Below are 19848 nucleotides of genomic sequence, written 5' to 3'. Positions count from 1 at the left end.
GATGAAGATCCACATTCTCTCATTCTCTGCAGCTGGAACCATGGAAGGGAGTTTGGGGGGGGGGGGGGGGGAGGTGGGGGGGGCAGAGTATCTACTTCTCTCACCAAACTGTCAGCCAGTTCATTCCCTGGGATGCCCACATGACTTGGGGCCCAGAGAAAGACAACTGAGCAGGTGGCATGGCCAAGGGCAGAGAGAAGGTCATGGATAGCAGAGACCAAAGGGTGACGAGAGTAGCATCGATCTATAGCCTGAGTCATACATGTTAAAACACTGTGAAGGGAGGCCTGCGTAACAAAGTGGCCTGTTAATAGCCAGCAACTCTGCTGTGAACACACTACTACATGACCGCAGCAATAAATGGAGTTCTAAGCCAATAGGAGATGTGAAAGTGTATCCCGCCTTATCTATTGTCTTAGAACCATCAGTGTAGAAGATGGTAGGGCCCTGGAACGCTGCAAGAATGGAACATACAACACGCCGAAAGACCATAGGGGTGACAGAGACCTTTGGATCTCGGAATAGGCCAGTCCTAATCCATGGTCCAGGCACCATCCAAGAGGGAGGGCAGGGGAGGAGGAAGTATACGGGGCACATTCTAGCAAGTTGAGATGAAGATCCCAACAGAGGGAAGTTAGCCACATGTCAACTGGCAATACCACCTGAGGTGGGTATCAGGAGGGACATCCGCCATTTGCAAAGAGGAGAGGGTAGACGGGATGGTCAGGAAATCGGCATGTGGCAATTGCGTAAGAAACCAGGAGTTGGCTCCCCACTTCTGGGAGCAGACTGTCGATGGGAGTAGTACGAAATGCACCAATAGCCAGAAGCATCCCACAATGGTGAACAGAGTAAAGTATTTTCAGAGTGGAAGGAGCTGCTGTGCCATAAACCTGACTACCATAATCTTGTCTGCACAAAACCAGAGCACAGTAAAGAAGGAGAAGAGTAGCAAGATCTGCACCCCAAGAGTGTTAAGCTTCTGCAAGAAGGCAGTCTTCAGGCGGCAAATGTGAGTCAGCCACGTCAGCTTTTTATCAAAAATAAGGCCCAATAAATGGGTCTATGCAACAATATCTAGGCAAGTTCCGGATTGGAGTGTACTGTGGACCAACAGCACAAATTCATAACCTGCATTTTGGAGGGAGAGAACTGGAAGCCATGGGAGAGTGCTCATGTAGAGGCCTGTCAGATGGTGCCTTGGAGCTGGCACTCAGCCGATGCTATTGAATGGGAGCTGCACCAGATGCAAAAATCGTCGACATACAACACTGGGATACCCAGAGGCGCAAAGGAGGTCACAAGCCCACTGATGGCTATGAGGAAGAGTGTGACACTCAACTCAGAATCCTGTGGGCTACCACTCTCCTGGATCCAAGGGGTGCTGAGTGAAGTGCCAACTCGAACCCAGAAGAACTCTTGGGATAAAAACTCACATATAAAAATAGGGAGAGGGCTGCAAAAGCTCCAGTCATGGAGGTTAACTAAAATATGAAGGGACCAAACTGTCTCATATGCCTTACGTAGGTCAAAGAAGACCGCAACAAGGTGCTGGCAGTGAGTAAAAGCCGGTCGGATTGCTTTTTCCAACCTGAGTAAATGGTCTGTTGGAGATAGTCTTTCCTGGAAGCCATTATGATTTGGGGACAAAAAGCCCCGAGATTCAAGTACCTGACATAATCAGAGCAATTTACCATCCTTTCGAGCAGTTTACAAAGTACATTGGTCAGGATAATTGGGCAGTAGCTCTTGAGAGACGTTGGGTTCTTCCCAGCTTAAGGACGAGGATAACTATACTGTCTTGCCATTGCAAGGGGAAGGCACCCATAAGCCATATGTGGTTGAAGACCCTAAGAAATGTTGCCTCTGGGTAACGTCCAAGCGTTGGATCATCTGGTTGTGAATGGAATCTGGGGCTGGGGCCATACCATGTAAAGAAGTAAGGGCCTACAAGAATTCCCATTCAGTGAAAGGTTCATTACACAGTTCACCTTGGCGGGGGTTGAAACTGAGGGATTCTGTTCAACTCACGTTTCTGCTGGAGAAAGGGACCAGTATAGGAAGAAGATGCCGATGCTGTCTCAAAGTGTGTTGCGAGGTGTTCTGCAAGGACTGATGGATCAGTACACAGAGCACTCTGGAGAATAACACCCTGGAGAGTAAGACTCTGGACAGTTGATTGACGCTGGCAGTCCAGAAGGCTACAGAGTTTGGACCAAACCTGCGCTGAAAAGGCTTACATCTCCATGGAGGAAACATACTGCTCTCTGCATTCCTTTTTACTCTGTATAATAAGGCAGCAAGCCTTAGGATGCAGACGCTTAAAAGGGATAAGGTTGGCATGTGAAGAGTGTCATTTAAATCACTGCAGTGCCCATTGGCAGTTCTGGATAGCGATTGCTACATCCTTGGTCCACAACAGTACTGGTCTCTGATGAGGGGGAACTGTGGATAGGGGGATAGCAGAGTCAACAGCATGAAGATTATTGGCAGAGACGCCCTGCATGAATGCATCAATGCAATTCAAAACGGAGATGTTGAAGTGCACAGCAGACCAATTGGCCCTGTGAATGCCAAACATGGGAGCCCGTCTGCCTGATGGCAGCAGGAGAACGATGGAATCACCAGAAAGTGGTCACTGTCACAAAGGTCAACATGGGGTGACCAAAACAGGGAAGCCCCGAGAGCAGGGAAGGAGATTGTGAGATTGATAGCAGTAAGGGTGCCATGAAAGGCACTCAAGGGGACACAAATCAAAGTCTGTAATAATTTGGTCAATTAGAAGACCCCTTGAAGTGGCACTCCCCCACAGGGGGTGGTGTGCATTGAAGTCCCCAAGGAGGAGATATGGGAATGGGAGTTGCTGTATTAAGGTGGACATTTCAACGTAAGGAAGTGGCTTACCTGGAGAGAGGTAGATGTTGCAAACATTGATTGCTGGGGTTGTTTCTACTCTAAGCACTATTGCTTCCAGTTTGATACAAAGTGGGATCCAGTCACCAAAGACACTGGTGTGAACCAAAATGCGGATCCCCTGACACGCTATCCCGGGGATGGCACGGTTTCGACAGAACGCCCAATAACAACGAAATGTTGGAGAGTGGTCACCACGGAAGTGTGTTTCTTGAAGAGCAAGAAAGAATGCAGAGTAAGAGGAAACAAGGTATTGAACCTCCAGTAGGTGTCACTAATGTCTGTTGCAATTTCACTGCATTATCGTGTGGAGAGAATCCAGGTTAGACAATATGGAGCTGAGTGGAGGTCATGTCAATCGTTTAGTGGTCATCACCGACAAGGATGGGGTGACTTCCATAAATAAGACAGCTGACTCAGGTTGCGGGGTGGGGGGATAGCACCTCTGGGGACACCAGGTGGGCCTTGTCCTGGGACTTACATTTTTCTTTTTCTTCTTCTTCTTCTTCTCTTCAAATGTGGAGTAGGGCAGGGCACAGAGGGAGGGCAGGCTTCTGCAAGATCTGGAACCAAAAGAGAGCGAGCAACCTTGGGACGCACAAGTGATGCGTCTCATGGCCGAGTTAGTAGTAGGCTTCCGGCCTCAGGTATTAGTAGTGTGATCTCTGTGTGTGAGGGGGCTCAGCCAGATAGGACATAACAGCCCCACCACAATGACTGGATACACGTGCCGATGGCCTAGCAGGGTGGAGGGGGGTGACTGGGGGGAAAGGAAGAGGGAAAGGAAGGGGGAGAAAGGAATCCACACCGTAGACGGTAGGAGGGAGTTCTTCCCCAAATGGCTCACTCTAAAAACAGAAAATTTAGAAATGGAGATCAAACCCGAAGCAAGGACCAAAATACTAAAAAGGATGAAAGACAACAGGCTTGAAGAACAAAACTGCAAGCAATACAGGGAACTAAGTGGATAACCAGGAAGACATAAATAATAATGCCGAGAGAGGGGAAGGAGGGGGATGCTGGTAAGGAGCAAGGATTGGGAAGGAGGGGCACGGTGAAGGAAATGCAATATCTCAGGGCTCCACGTGCGCCATGCTCAAACTCATGAAAGAAGTGCGAGTTGGTTGGTTGGATTAAAAAGGGGGGGGGGGGGGGGGGGAGAGGGATCAAACTGCGAGGTCATAGGTCCCTTGTTCCTCACCAGAACAGGAATGGATGTACTGAAGTGCACGAGATATGGCCACAAGCTCTGCAGTGAATAGACTGCAGCCAGCGGGTAAGGAATTCTGTTCAATATGGCCTCTGTGGACATAGGCAAAGCCAACATTACCATCAGTCATTCAGCCGTCGCTGAAAACAACTTCAGAGCCCCGGAACACAGCAATAATCAAGAGGAAGTGACAGCAGAGAGCAGTGGGATTAAAGGAGTCCTTAGGGCCATGCAAAAGGTCCAGACGAAGCTTCGGCTGAGGTGTACACCATGGTGATGTACGTGAATGGACCTGAAGTAGAGGTGGTAAAGGGAAGGACTCCAGTTCGGAGAGAAGGGATTGCATGCAAACCGCAATTGTGAACCCTGACCTGGGCCGCCTATGCGGGAGATGAACTGCCATGGGTGGGAAAAGGAGATGGTAACTCGGACGCTCAGGAAAACTACAAATGTGTGCAACATAACTGGCGAGCAGTTGTGCACGTCGGATCCAAATGGAGGGACCAGGACACTGGTCACTAGACTTGTTCTAAAAGCTCCCATCACTAGGCGAACGCCACAGCGGTGCACTAGGTCGAATAAACACAACGCTGAGGGTGCCGCCGAACCATAAACAAGACTCCCATAGTCAAGGCGGGATTGAACCAGGACTCTGTAGAGCTGCAGTAGTGTAGAGCAATCTGCACCCCAGTTGGTGTTGCTCAGGCAGTGAAGAGCATTGTGGTACTGCCAGCACTCCCGTTTAAGCTGACGAAGGTGAGGTAGCCAAGTCAATTGGGCATCGAAAACTAGTCCTAAGAATCGATACGTCTCCACTAAAGTGAGTAATTCATCATTAACATAATGTTCGGTTTCTGGATGAACGGTACGATGCCGACAGAAGTGCATGACACACGACTTCACGGCTGAAAACTAGAATACGTGGGCTAGAGACCATGATTGCACCTTGTGAATGGCTCCCTATAGGCACCGCTCAGCAACATCAGTACTAGAGGAGCAATACAAAATGCAAAAAGTCACCCACATACAGAGAAAGGGAGACCCATGGCCCTACAGCTGCTGCTAGGCCATTAATGTCCACTAAAAATAGAGGTATGCTCAATACGGAGCCCTGCAGAGTGCCATTCTCCTAAATATGACAGGAGGGGGGGGGGGGGGGGGGGGGTGAACTACGGGAGGCACCAACTTGGACACAGAAAGTACGGAGCAACAGGAAGTTTTGGATAAAAATCGGGAGTGGGACCCGGAGACCCCACTCATACAATGTGGCAAGAATATGATGTTGCCAGGTCATGTTGTATGCTTTACATAAAGACGGCAACCAGGTGTTGACATCTGGAAAAGGCTGTTCAGATGGCAGACTTGAGGGACACAAGATTACAGCGGTAGAGCGACCCTGGCGGAAGCTGCCCCGACATGGAACTAGTAGGCCACCTGACTCCAGGACCCAATACAACCGTCGACACACCAAACATTCCAGCAGCTCACAGAGAACATTGCTGAGGCTGATGGGTCGATAGCTATCCATATCAAGCGGATTTTTACCTGGTTTGAGCACCAGAATGATGGTGCTCTACTGCCATTGCAATGGAAAGATGCCATCATGCCACATCCGGTTGAAGATGAGGAGATATTGCTTGTAGTCAGATGAGAGATGTTTAATCATCTGACTCTGCATTCAGTCCAGTCCAGAAGCTGTGTTGGGGCAATGTGCAAGAGCGCTGAGGAGCTCCACCTCTGTAAATTGGTCATTATAGGGTTCACTGTGGCGTGTAGTGAACGAGAGGACTTTCCTTTCCTTCCGCCATTTGAGGGTACGAAAGGGTGGGGAGTAGTTTTCCGACGCAGAGGCCTGAGTATAGTGCTCAGCGAAGTGCTCGGCAATTATGTTTGTGTCGGTAGGGAGCACGCCATTGATGTTAACACCAGGGACACCTGTTGGGGCCTGGTACCCAAAAAGACATCCGATCTTCGTCCAGACTTGGGAAGGTGACATATGGCACCCAATGGTCAACACGTACCTCTCCCAACACTCTTGCTTCTGTCATTTTATAAGCAGGCGAATGTGGGCACGGAGCCGCTTAAAGGCTATTAGTTGCTCTAGGGAATGGTGCTGCTTATGTCGCTGTAGAGCTCGCTGACACACTTTAATTTCCTCAGTGACTTCCAGCAGCCACCAAGGGAAGCGACTTCAGGCGACCACCAAGGGACTGTCTTTCACCTGGGGCACTCTAGAGAACGAGGGATCATGTTTTCAGCTGCAGAAATTATAGTTGTAGTGACCTGCTCAATCACAATGTTGATGGCACCAAGTGGGGGAGATTCAATGGTGACAACAGAGGTGAAGGCTATCCAGTCTGCCTTGTTTAAGGCCAATGCCGGTAGGTGTCCTTGGGCATGACACCAGGGGAGTGACAGGAAGATGGGGATGTGGTCACTACCACACAGGTCGTCATGTGCTCTCCAGTGGATAGATGGGAGAAGACCCGGGCTACAAATTGATAAATCAATGGCCAAATAACTGCCACGAGCCACACTGAAATGTGTGGTGGCCCCAGTATTTAAGAGGCAGAGGTCGAGTTGGGGCAGTAAATTTTCGACATCTCTGCCACAGCCAGTAAGCATGGTGCTACCCCACAAGAGGTTACGGACATTAAAATCTCCCAAAAGTAGAAAAGGTTTAGGGAGTTGATCAATCAGTGCAGCCAATATGTTCAGGGTTACCGCACCATCTGAAGGGAGATATATACTGCATTTCCTGCGTCGTCTGTATCCTGACAGCCACAGCTTCAAGAGGAGTTTGGAGGGGCACAGTTTCACTACATACCGAGTTCAGGGCATAAACACAACTCCACCTGACACTCTATTATATTCGCTACAGTTCTTGTAATATCCCCTGTAATCGCAAAGGGCAGGGGTCCGCATTGCCGGGAACCAGGTTTCCTGGAGGGCAATGTAGAAAGTAGGTGTAAAGCTTAACAGTTGCCGTAGGTCAGCCAGGAAATGCAACACTCATGTAGGCAGTCTACGCCTCAGGGTCACCTGCTGCCACTGTGAGTCCCCTGGGGGCATCGGGGACATGCCATGCCCTGGAAAAGTGTACATTGGCATCACCAGTGCCAAGATTTCAGATGTAGAATAGCTCATACGGTCGATTTGTTCGATGACCATATCTGTTGTTTAACTGTTGATAAGCAAAGAAACTGTGCATCACATAATCCATGAGAAGTTTCATTATGGCAAAGTTTGTGCACAGACGGTGCCCAAGCATCTCTCGGAGAATCAGAATATGGTGAGGATGGTGTTTGCCTGAATCATCTGTTGAGATATGCGGAGCAAGGAACGGATTTCACTGCTGCGACTGTGGCATGTGATGAAATGTGGTGCCACCACTTCAACCCTGCTTTCAAACTGATGAACATGGAATGGTGGCATCTCGTCTCCCTTTGTTCAAAACCAGCCCAATCAGCTGCAATGGCTGCACATACGATGATCACTTTCTTTTTCAATGTAGAAAGACCTTTACGCATCTGGCTATCACAGAGTGCAACAGTTAATGATCAAAGGTATTGCAATACACTGCTAAGACTGAAATAGGCCATCAAGAACAAGTGCACAGGCAAGCTCTCAAATGGCATAGTGCTTCTCCATGACACTAGGTTGTGTTTGTAGAAAGATCCTACAGCACCTCCAAAAATTTCAATGGGAGGTCCTGAAATATCCTCCTTACAGCCCTCGTAACTCCCCATCTGACTCGCATATCTTCGGCCCCTTAAAACAATCTCTGAAAGCTCAGAGGTTCATCTATGATGAGAAAGTACAGGACACAGAGGAAAACTGAATCTGGAGTTTCTTTGCTGGAGTCATCCAGTCCCTACTGACAAGCTGGGATCAGTGTATCAACATCAGCAGCAATTATGTACTGTTGTACTGTTCCAAGTAAACTGTAATTATGATACTGTTTTTAAAATGTCTTTACATATAACTACAGCCTAATTTTCATTTGGACACACCTTACACTTGTTGATGAAGTTAGTCTGAAAAAATTAATGGTTATGAAAACACCACTGTCATTAAACTAGTAACATTTTTAGAGCCAGTCAAAGAAGCAACAAAATGCTCAATGGTGAGAGACCTCTGACAATAACTTTTTTGTTTTGAGTGCAGACTAGAAAGCCACTGCAATGCAGCAGCCGGCGATGCAGAGGCAATTTTACAACAATCAATCTTTTCAATTATTGACAAAATGCTGTCACAATTATATAATGTTCTAATATCTCACACCTCCCCTGTCTGTGACATACACTTGTGACATAACACTAAGTATTTGGATTCATGGCTATGTTGTTGCATTTGTAGTATTAGTTTTTCGTTCACGATTCTTTTGATGCTGAAAAAATATAATCTGCTGCCGACTCATTTTTATTAGTCACCAACTGCAGAAAGGAAACAAAAAAGAACATTTGTGCCTTCTTGTTCCAGTAGCAGTCATACTGAGTGGATGCAAGTCAGAAGCACATTCATAATTTTATAATGTTTTACTCAATATAGTGGCAAGTTAATGAAAGATTTGGTGTTGCATACATTATTTCAAACATCACCGAAAACTTTATGATACTTATGTTATAGGCTTTTTCACAAAGTGAAAACCAAGTATGGAAAGCAGATTGCATACCTGGAATAACAGAGCATTTCAGATTTGAGAGAGCAAGAAATGATGATGATGATGATGATGATGATGATGCTTACTACTACTACTACTATCCTGCAGCAATATGTATATAGCCAAATCTGGTTAACGAATTTCTGTCTCCTGGTCAGAATATTAGCACCAACACCAGATTACTGATGCAGGCTTACTATTACCACAGTGGCAGCATGGTGTGCCAACCTTTGAAGCCACGCTACTTCCCATGGTGCCCTGTATGATCACAGCATTCTCACTCCAAGCATTCACACTCATGTATGCCACATCCTAGTGAGAATTAGTGAGGGAAACCACCACTCTGCTGATCTTTTATTTTCCAATCAGTCAAGAACATACACAGTTGATGGGTGATGGGTGACTTTAAATAGCACTATGGTTCAATTCAGTCATGTCACTGAGCTGTTGGAACACCCACTGGATGGCTCCAGCACATCCACTGAGTGTCACCAGAAAGTACAAATGCTAGTTACAGCTGGTGGGGACACACTGTGGCTCGCTTCAGGCAGTGTAGCTTTCCAAGCATGGTCTTCCCTGTCGAGCCACCAGCATGAAAAATCGCCTACCATCACAATGCTGATGTGAAGATTTTGTGCCATGTGCCTCAACTGATGAGAATTTGGACTCAACTGGATTTGCAGCCTGCATATTACCTTGGGTTGGTATCGGCTCGGTTCCACTTGCATTAAATGTGAAACACAAAGTGCAAAATGATTTCTTGTCAATAATTCTGGATTTTGAGTTATTGTTTTTTACATTCAGCATTAAATTACAGACAATTAAAAAAAAAATTAGAAAATTTAATTCCATCTCTTAACCTGAGTGAGTTACAACAGACTGAATATTTGTGATGGAAAAGACGTGTTTTGAGATAATACTTTAAAAGTTTCACTTTATTACCATTGTTTAATTGGACATATTTAAGAAACAAATTCTGCATACATATTACCCATAAAATGTTCTTGGTCAAATGGTACAGAGTTTTTTAGGTTAACATCACATATTACGAGATTAACCCCTTCAGACCCATAACACATTACTTTGTACATAAATCTAAAACCATGTACATTGCCTCTGACAGAGAGAAATTAGTGAACCCTTTGCTGCTTTTGTTGGCAGACTACTGGTATGTTATTGCCAGCTGCAAATTGGCAACATCTGAGGGCATTTATAACTCTCATATAAAAACGGACCTCTCACCTTGTTTGGTACTATTGCAATCACAAAATATTGTCTTTTTATACAAAGCTACTCTGAGCTTCTTAAAATGCTTCTTAAATTTAAGAGATGCTATTTTGTGGAACACTACATATGGAGCTGCAAGATTTTGAAAAGCAATTTTTGTCGGGGCAATGTTGTTTCCCCATAACAAAATAAGGCCCATTTTCAGAAGAATGACATTGATTGATTTTAATGTTACTATGATTGCTTTTAATGATAATATTGACTCCTGTTGCATTCAAACAACTTTCAAATCAACATGAGCACGTACAAAATGAAGTAAATTATTACCAAAACTGAAAATAGATTATGTAGACATCACTGAACATTTTTGCTTGTACTGAAGATTTTGCTTCTTTGACAAGAGCTGCCCTTTTCGTTTTCCATTTGACTGGAGATCAATTGTGTCAAATAAATTATTGTGTTATTAGCTCATTAGGAACCCATTGTGTGGCAGAACAATTGGGTTATGGAAGTCGTATGAAGTTTGTTAAACGTGGTCGTAGTAAGCTGTAGTGTTTCTATAATTTGTACAAATATTTTTCTACTCATTATTGACTAACCATCGTAGCCTCCATGTTAAATCACACTGCCAACTGAATGACAGTTGTGGTTTTTGCCAAGCACATATATAATAACTGCTAGCTGTCTTTATTGTTAATGTTTTAGCTATTGTGTTTTTTGGGTGGCCCCATTTAGACTAAATAATGTTTGGCAAGAGCAGGGCAGGTATTACCTGCAGGGGAAGTGATGGTTGTTGAAATCAAATCTGTAGGAGAGCCACAAGTCCTACAAGTCTACTTTGGACATTACAAATTTGTTCACAAATACACCAGTTAATGAAGCATCAGAAATAATTAAACATAATTTACCAACACATAAAAGCATAGCAGTAAGTGAGATTGTAGAGCAGTTAAACTTCTTGCAATTTCATGACTTTATCTTTAACAGAAAAATTTACCAAATGGAGACCACTTAGCGATGGGTAATAGTTTGTTAAGTAAATTGTCAGGTTTATTTCTTACTGACTTGGAAATTAACTTTTTTGAGAAATTCCTTGATATAAAAGAGGAAATACTGTATTATCACTAGTATGATGATGACACTATAATTTTATTTAGAGGCACTAAACAAGATTTAAATGAAATAACTAAAAAACTTAATCAAATGCACCCAAAAGTTACATTCACAGACAAACATCAAACTGATAGCTGAGTTAATTTCCTTGATTAACAGTTGCAGTAAGCCTACATATTTGGGAATCATTACTGGAAATAATTGAATCATACAACCCAACATAAAAAGTATATTTTTATTTAGCTTTAAACAGCATGTTACAGTTACCACTCACTGACAAAGAAAGTTTCAGAATAACAAACAATCAAAAAGCTGTATTTGGAACAATTCTCTTGAAGTGACGAAACTGTACTGCGCTATAAAGAAAAACAATGAATGGACGGAACAACAATAATACGGGCAGACCAGTAGAAGGAAAATCACAAAGACAAAGAAAATTCCAAAGACAAAAGGTTAATGTCGAATTTCGGAGAAACATTCCCTTAGACACGGGAAGGAGAATGTGCATAAGACCAAGTACTGTAATTCAGGACTATATTAAAAAACTGTTAAAATTTTCAGAGTACATACATTGGCCAAACTGGAGACTGTATAAAGATTATAATAAAGAAAATTTCAATTTAAATGCCAATTGTACAGCATTTGGTAAACATTTGTAGACAACTATCCACACTTTTGGCAAGATTCAAGATAGCATGAAAATTAGCCAGATAAAGACCCTTTATCGGAAGAACTGGAAATTTTCACAGAAAAGAAGAGAAACAGACAAAATTTATTACATGAACAAAACAAATTTATTTCAATAGATTCTTCCAGTTGTTCGACAAAGTGCCAGCGATTGTCTGTTAAGACACAATCTTAACTACCTGCCATTTTATCCTTACCAAAATATTTTCAGAAGTGTCCCTTTTGAAGATGCATTGAAAGATATATTTTAAGGACATTTTAATGTATTTTTTGCACAATTACTTTAACGGATATAGTAGCATAGTGAAATTTGACTAACACATGAATGATGTGTGTACATATACAACCATAAAAGCAGCAATTGACGTTTAAATTTGTATCTTCTATGGCAGTTTAAAAGTATTTCATTACAAATGGTAGTTGTTTAGCATAGTTTAATAATGATGTGGTAACTGATGAAATTGGTTTTTCATGTGGTGAATTCAAATCATTTTTGAGTCAGTCAGTAAAAAATATTCCATTATCTTTGGATGCAAATGGCCATAGACATCACAAAAACTAATATTATATAACCAACTTCATCTCTAAGATATGTAATGTAATCACCCAACTTCTTTGACTGTATGTTATCTTAATGTAAATTGAATATGTTCTTTTACGTCACTTTAAGATTCCAACACTCTGTAAATTCCACAGTGTATGATGATGCTATTGTTAAATTGCCCAAAACCACTTCATAAAAAATACTGACTGCAACTTACGGCTATCCTACGAATTCAAACAGTAGTTCTTCAAACCTCTGGTGATTACTTTTTGGGGGGAGGGAGGGGGATTTCTTGAAAGAGCCAAACTGGAGTTTTAAAATCATAAGGATCTGAGTGCTTGGACTGACAAAAACTGTGCAGTGTACTAACAAATCTGAGTAGATGGGTAATGTACTCACACAAATGTGTGTTATGTGATCATTTTAAAGGAAATGTAAATGACATCATATACCCAAGATCTTGAGGGTATTTCTTTTATTTATAGGGTTAACAACAGGGTATTATGAGAATTAAATTTTGTAAATTTATGTAGAAGTGATGCCGTCCCGTATTTTCTTTTATTAATGGCTGCATATTGTGGTTATTAGAAATTGTATTACTGAATTGTAAATGCAAACTGGGGGTTCAACTCTTGATTTTGATCAGTCTTTTGAAATTTTTAAGTTGTTAATAAAGATAGTACCTAAATGCTGTTGCACAACTCTCAAACCGGCACCACCACTCCTAAAATCACAAATAGTCTGCAGTTATATTTGTTTAATAAGGTAAGCACATTCACATTTTTGTACCACAGGACTTCATTTTTTTTTTTCTTTTTACATATGCATGGGCTCACTATGGCTCAATTAGTACTCAAGTAATAATGCTAAGTTTGTTTTGTTTGTAGATGATAACAAACATTGCAATAAGTCACAAGTCAAGTACAGATTTAGAAATGGCTGTTAATCAAATCTTCACTGAAAATAAATGGTTTAAAGCTAATTCACCGTCATTAAACTTTGAAAAGACCTACTACATACAGTTCAGAACCTGTAGGAGATGTCCTTCCAGCACATGTATGGCATATGAAGACATGCAGATCGAAGAGGTAGGCAATGTTGAATTTCTAGGATTACAACTCGATAATAAATGCAGTTGGGAAGGGAATACCACAGAAATGCTGCAGCGCCTGAACAAGTCTGTACTTGCAGTGACAATAATGTTACGTGTAGGAGACATAAATACAAAAAGCTTACATACTTTCATTCTATTATGTCATAGGGGATCATATTCTGAGGTAACTCATCAAACTGAGCAAAAGTTTTTAGAACGCTAAATTGTGTAATAAGGCTGATTTGTGGCGTCAATTCAAGAACATTATGGAGACAGCTAACTTTGTATTCTAACCACTACTTCTTAGTTACTTTATTCCTTAATGATATTTGTTGGAAGTCATATCGTTATTTTCAACCAATAGCTCAATACATAGTATCAATACCAGGAATAAGAACAACCTATATAAAGACCTAAAATCACTTACCTTGGTCTGAAAAAGAGTCCAATATTGAGGAACACAATTTTTCAATAAATTGCTTGCATCCATTAAAGACTTGGTTTCAGATAAAACACAGTTTAAACAGAATTTGAAAGACTTTTTGATAGGCACCTCCTTTTACACTATAGGTGTATATCTTAAAGGGGACTGTTAGACCAGCTTAATTAAAAATGTCTTTTAGATTGAAGTTTTGACAGCACTTGGTCACAACAGTCAAGATTACGTAATTTGTGTACAGTAAATTTATTAAAAGTGCATAACTATGTTTCATTCTGATAGTGTACTAATTATGACAATATTAGCAATTCCAGTTTACTTTAATGTATTCACCTATTTCATAAGTATCCTGACAAATGATCAGGGTAATGGGTATTATGTTCAAATGTTTATGCTGTTTATGTTATACTTTCTAACTTGTTCCGCACCCACAAGAAGCATCTCATTTTTGGATCCATGGAATGAAAACTAAATCTAATCTAATTAAAAAAAAAAAAAGATACTAAATACAAAACAGCTCCTGCTCTGCCAATCTCTTACACTTCCATTTTTCTATGAGTAAGAAAGTTTACACACACAAACCACCAATTAAATCATGAATGAAACTGAGGATATATTATTTAACAGCTACTGGATTACAAGCAAGGAAATTGTTGATGATGTTAATATACTGTACAGTTAATATCATGCAATGGACTTTTGGGTGATGTAACACCAGTAGCGAAATCCACTGCAGTTCTTTAATTCCTAGCAATAATTACAAAACAGTAACCTCATTGGTAAGGGCTGGCAATTACTGCCGATTGTACAGATCTTATGTAAATAAGGACAAATGATAAAATGTGTGTGCATGATTATGATATGGGATTGGAAGCTCAGTTGTCCATTCAGATACTGCCTGAAGAGCTACCAGCATGTATAGCAATTTAATTTCATGGTGCTCCTTATTGTTATTCTCAATTACATCAAGTTCTCCAGTTAATCACCAAAGCCATTTTCTTGATGAACCTACAGGAAATCGCAAGTGTGATCAACATTTGAATGTTGACTCATGACAATCCACTAATTTACAGTTAAGTGCTGTTCTCACGATTTTTGCCATTATCATCTCCAGTCTGTAACTGGAGTTTCTGTCTTGCTAAATAAGACTCCTTGCAACTTTCTGGTCTTCCACAGATTTCAGTAAATTGAAAGCTATGATAAAACCTTCTATTTACAATGTTAGAATGCAGGAGCATTCGTTCTATTTATTACAAAGTTTAGAGTAAATAAATTTAAATATGCAAACAACATTTTTGTTTGTAATCAGGTGATTACCATTTCTATCAACCCTTCAATAAGATATAGTGAGTACTTTCAAAAAGTGTAGCTGACAATGAAACACATCAATGTCAATTTCAGTATAACTACATAAACTTCTTAAGTAGAAAAATGAAACAATATACTCACGGAACGACCATAGTAACTGAACTGTGTATACTCAAACATGATTCGGTTTCTATTTTCTTCCCATAACCTGCGTTCTCTCCTTTTGAGGATGGCTTCTTCCCCCAAACGCCTGCGTTTAGCCTGACGGGATTCCTTCTCTCCAGAGCCTTCACTCTCTTCATTTTCTTCTTCTGACTGGAATGAATTTATTTGAATTTAATGACGGAAATAAACAAGAGAAACTTATACTAGCCCTTCTCCTTTCTTAAAGAAATTTCCGCCATTTGACTGCTAGTTAATCACTTTTTTTACGCAATCATGATTTCGGATTTGTAGCTATTCTCAGGTGCATGCTGGATTATTAAGATAAGTCACAGGCATTATTAAAATAATGCCTGTGACACACCATCATTGGAAAAACATTTTCCTGGACTTATAGGCCAAATGTCATATTACAGGATAAGAGTAAATATCCGAGATACGTAATACTGATGACATTATGCGCAATGTGAAAACCATTAACAAACACTATGGCATATTTAGCAGAAAATATATTTCTATGACCTGCATTCATCACTTCTGTTCATCAGTTGGAATAATGTCAGCAAAATTATGTATCTTGGATATGTACTCTTATCCTGTGAAACCTTAACTGGTCTATAAGATCAGAGATATTTTTTCCCGACTATGACATTTCGGAGACATGTCAGACTTGTTTTAATAATTCAATGTGCACTGGAGAATTTTTATAAAGCCAAAATCATGACTGTCTAAAATAAATGATAAATTAACAGTGAAATGGCAGAAATATCTTTCAAAAAATTTTATATGACTGGTCCTCCATGAAGGAAAGATCATTATACAAATACAAGGGTCATTTGAAAAGTAAAGAATGTTTTGTCTTAACACATGACTGTGTCCTAGCCCCCCACCACCACAACCACCACCGCCGCTGCCACCACCAGTCACCCACTGACTTGGTACATAACCGCTTCAGTTTGATGGCAGCTATGATCCAATACGGCTGCTTACTGCTTAGTTGAGTGACTTCAAAATGTATGATAAAATTCATGATCCCACTAAGTGTGAGTGCACAGTGTTATCTGCTTTTTAAATGTGCAAAAAATATGACCCATCAATATTTATAGTCAGATAACTAACGTTTACCGCAATGTGACAAAAAAGGCGTTAGTTTGGAAGTGGTGTATCATGTTTAGGGGCAGACAAAAAAATGTTCACGATGACAATCACTTAAGGTGACTGACAGACTCGATGCAAGGATTGAAACAAAAATTGAAGACGATAGGCATTTCACAATTACTGGATTGCACTCATTTTTTCGAGACATTCAAGAACTGTGTATATGAGATTGTTAGTGCAGATCTGGGCTATAAATATGTGTGTGCCAGCTGGGTTTCTCGAATTTTGTTCAACGAATGCAAAACCAAATGAATTGCTGCTGCATTGACATTTCTCTGTCACTACAAAAAGGATAGTGATCAATGTTTGATTCACACTGTCACTGGTGATGAGACTTTGATATCAGGAAACAAAGTGCCAATCAATGCAATGGCATCATACGCAATCCCCATCGAAATCCAAAAAAGCAAAACAAATTTTAAGCACCAGAAAGATTATGGCTACAGTGTTTTGGGATCGTAAGGGTGTCCTGCTCATAGATTACTTACCTAGAGGTGAGACCATGAATGCAGTGGCCTACCGTCAAGATGATTCAATGACTTGGCCATGCCATTAAAAACAAGTGGTGCAGAATGCTTGTCACTGGAGTCAAACACCTACACAATAATGCATATCTGAATGCAGCAGGTATGACATAGGACTTGTGTCAGTGATTTCAGTTGGAAATGTTCCAACAACTGCTGTGCAGTCCAGACTTGGCACCAAGTGATTATCCCTTTTCCCCAAACTGAAAGACTTTTTGAGTGGACAATGCTATGGAAGTGATGATGAACTTAAAGAAACCATTAATCAGTGGTTCAACAACTTAGCGACAACTGAGTATGCAGAAGGCATAGAAAAGCTGGTAAAACGGTGTGACAAGTGCATAAATTTGAATGGTAACTATGTAGAAAAGTAGCTTGGGTATAAAATTGTATGTAAAACAGTTTCATTTAATTACATCAAATAAAACTTTCTACACAAAAAAGTGTTCTTTACTTTCTGAATGACCCTCATATAACCAATATCAATAAAAACTTATTCCAGCAGTTATTACAGATTACGTATTAGTCATAACAGCCTGTAGATTGAGTTATTTTGGTTGGTTGGTTTGTTTGGGGTATAAAGGTACCAAACTACAGGGTAATCAGTCCCTTCTTCCTGACACAAGCAAAGCTCAAGTTAAAAAATACACCCATCACCAAACCTAAAAAGAAAACGAATGGAACAAACAAATAACAGGGTAAACATATACCACAAGTAAAAGAAGGTGGTAAACCCATAGGAGCATATGGTCTGGGCTGGCTGATCACAATAATAAAAGAGGATGAGCCAGCAACTCTGCAACACATTAAAATGTCCACCCCAAAAAGACAAGACGAGATGAACACATGTAGGGAACAGACGATTCCCAAGACAAACAAATGCAAAGAAAGTGTGACAGAGCTAAAATGGAGGGAGGGTGGCAACCTCATAGAGAAGGCTAAATGGACACCCTTAGATGGTATGATAAAAAAAAAAACCTAACAAATAAAACGTAAAACTAAATCTGCTGTTGAGGCATTGTTGGCCAACACTGTAGGCAGGGTGCTGAGAAGGTTAAAAGTCTGCCACAGAGCGGCTAAAAGTGGGCAGTCCACCAAGATGTGGACGGCAGTCATATGTGAGCCACAGTAACGCCAAGGTGGGTCCTCAAGACTGAGAAGAGGTAACCATGTGTTAACCACGTATGGCCAATGCGAAGCCGGCAGAGAACTTCAGAGTCCATGCGAGAGGCCCACATGGAGGTCTTCCACACATTCATAGTCACCTTAATAGCACACAGTTTGTTGTGCATACTGAGATTATGCCATACCGTTTCCCAAAGCTGAAAAAAGTTGCCGCATAATAATGATAACAGGTCAGTTACAGGGATACCAATCTCTAGAAGTGGTTTCCGTGTAGCCCCGCCTGGCCAGTAAGTTCATTTCCTGGGATTCCGACACGGCCTGGGGACCACACAAACACCACGGAATGACTGGACTGTTCCAGGGCATAGATGGACTCCTGGATGGTCACTACCAAAGGATGGCGGGGGTAGCACTGGTCAATGACTTGTAGGCTGCTCAAGGAGTTAGTACAGAGATGAAATGACTCGCCAGGGCATGGAATGATGTGCACAAGAGCATGAGAAATGGCCGCCAGCTTCGCAGTGAAAACACTGCAGCCATCTGGCAAGGAGTGCTGTTCAATATGTCCTCCACGAACATATGCGAAGCCAACATGACCATCACGCATCGAGCTGTCAGTGTAAACCACTTCATGGTGCCGGCACATGTCAAGAATCAAGAGGAAGTGACAGCAGAGAACTACGGGGTTAACCGAGTGCTTAGGACCATGTGAAAGATCCAGGCGAAGCTTCGACCTAGGTCTACACCATGGAGGTGTACATGAATGGACCTCTAGTATTGGCGGTAAAGGCAAGGACTCCACTTCAGACACAAGAGATCGGATGCGAACCGCAATCTTAAGCCCTGACCAGTCCTAAGAATCGATATGTCTCCACTACTGTGAGTAGATCATCATTAAGATAAAGTTCAGGTTCCAGATGAACGGTACAACATCGACAGAAGTGCATGACACATGACTTCGCGGCTGAAAACTGGAATCCGTGGGCTAGAGACCATGACTGCACCTTGTGGATGGCTCCCTGTAGGTACTGGAAGAGCAATACGAAATGCAGAAGTCATCTGCATACAGAGAACGTGAGACCAACAGCCTAACAGATGCAGGTAGACCATTAATGGGCACTAAAAATAGAGATACACTCAATACAGAGCCCAGTGGGACCCCATTCTCCTGGATATGGGGGGAACTATGGGAAGCACCAACTTGGACACGGTAAGTATGGAGCAATAGGAAATTTAGGATAAAAATCATGAGCAGGCCCCCGAGATGCCACTCATATAATGTGGCAAAGATATGATGTCACCAGGTTGTGTCATAAGCTTTTCGTAAATCAAAAAAGACGGCAACCAGGTGTTGGCGTCTGGAAAAGGCTGTTCAGACGGCAGACTCGAGGGAAACTAGATTCTTAATGGTAGAGCGACCCTGGCGGAAACTGCCATGGCATGGAGCCAGTTGGCCACGAGACTCCAGGACCCAACACAACCGCTGACTTACCATATGTTGTAACAACTTACAAAGAATGTTGGTGAGGCTGATGGGCCGATAGCCATCCACATCAAGCGGGTTTTTACCAGGTTTGAGCACAGAAATGATGGTGCTCTACTGCCATTGCGATGGAAAGACACCATCGCACCTGATCCCATTAAAGATGACAAGGAGATGTCACTTGTAGTCGGACGAGAGA

At 41.9% G+C, this 19848-nt stretch overlaps 1 protein-coding gene across 1 annotated transcript in view; it reads right to left on the bottom strand.

The window, feature by feature from the left end:
* Positions 1-19848, bottom strand: part of LOC124545317 (cell division control protein 45 homolog) — a 145786-nt gene that overhangs the window by 95990 nt on the left and 29948 nt on the right. The window contains exon 5 of the mRNA XM_047124219.1: positions 15339-15512. Within this exon, the coding sequence (XP_046980175.1) occupies positions 15339-15512 (174 nt within the window). The remainder of the gene's footprint in view (positions 1-15338; positions 15513-19848) is intronic.

Source organism: Schistocerca americana, chromosome 8 (genome assembly GCF_021461395.2).
Source record: "Schistocerca americana isolate TAMUIC-IGC-003095 chromosome 8, iqSchAmer2.1, whole genome shotgun sequence".
In the NCBI taxonomy this organism is placed as follows: Eukaryota; Metazoa; Arthropoda; class Insecta; order Orthoptera; family Acrididae; genus Schistocerca; species Schistocerca americana.
The sequence above is the reverse complement of the archived record's forward strand: the minus strand, read 5'-3'. Positions and strand labels throughout refer to the sequence as shown.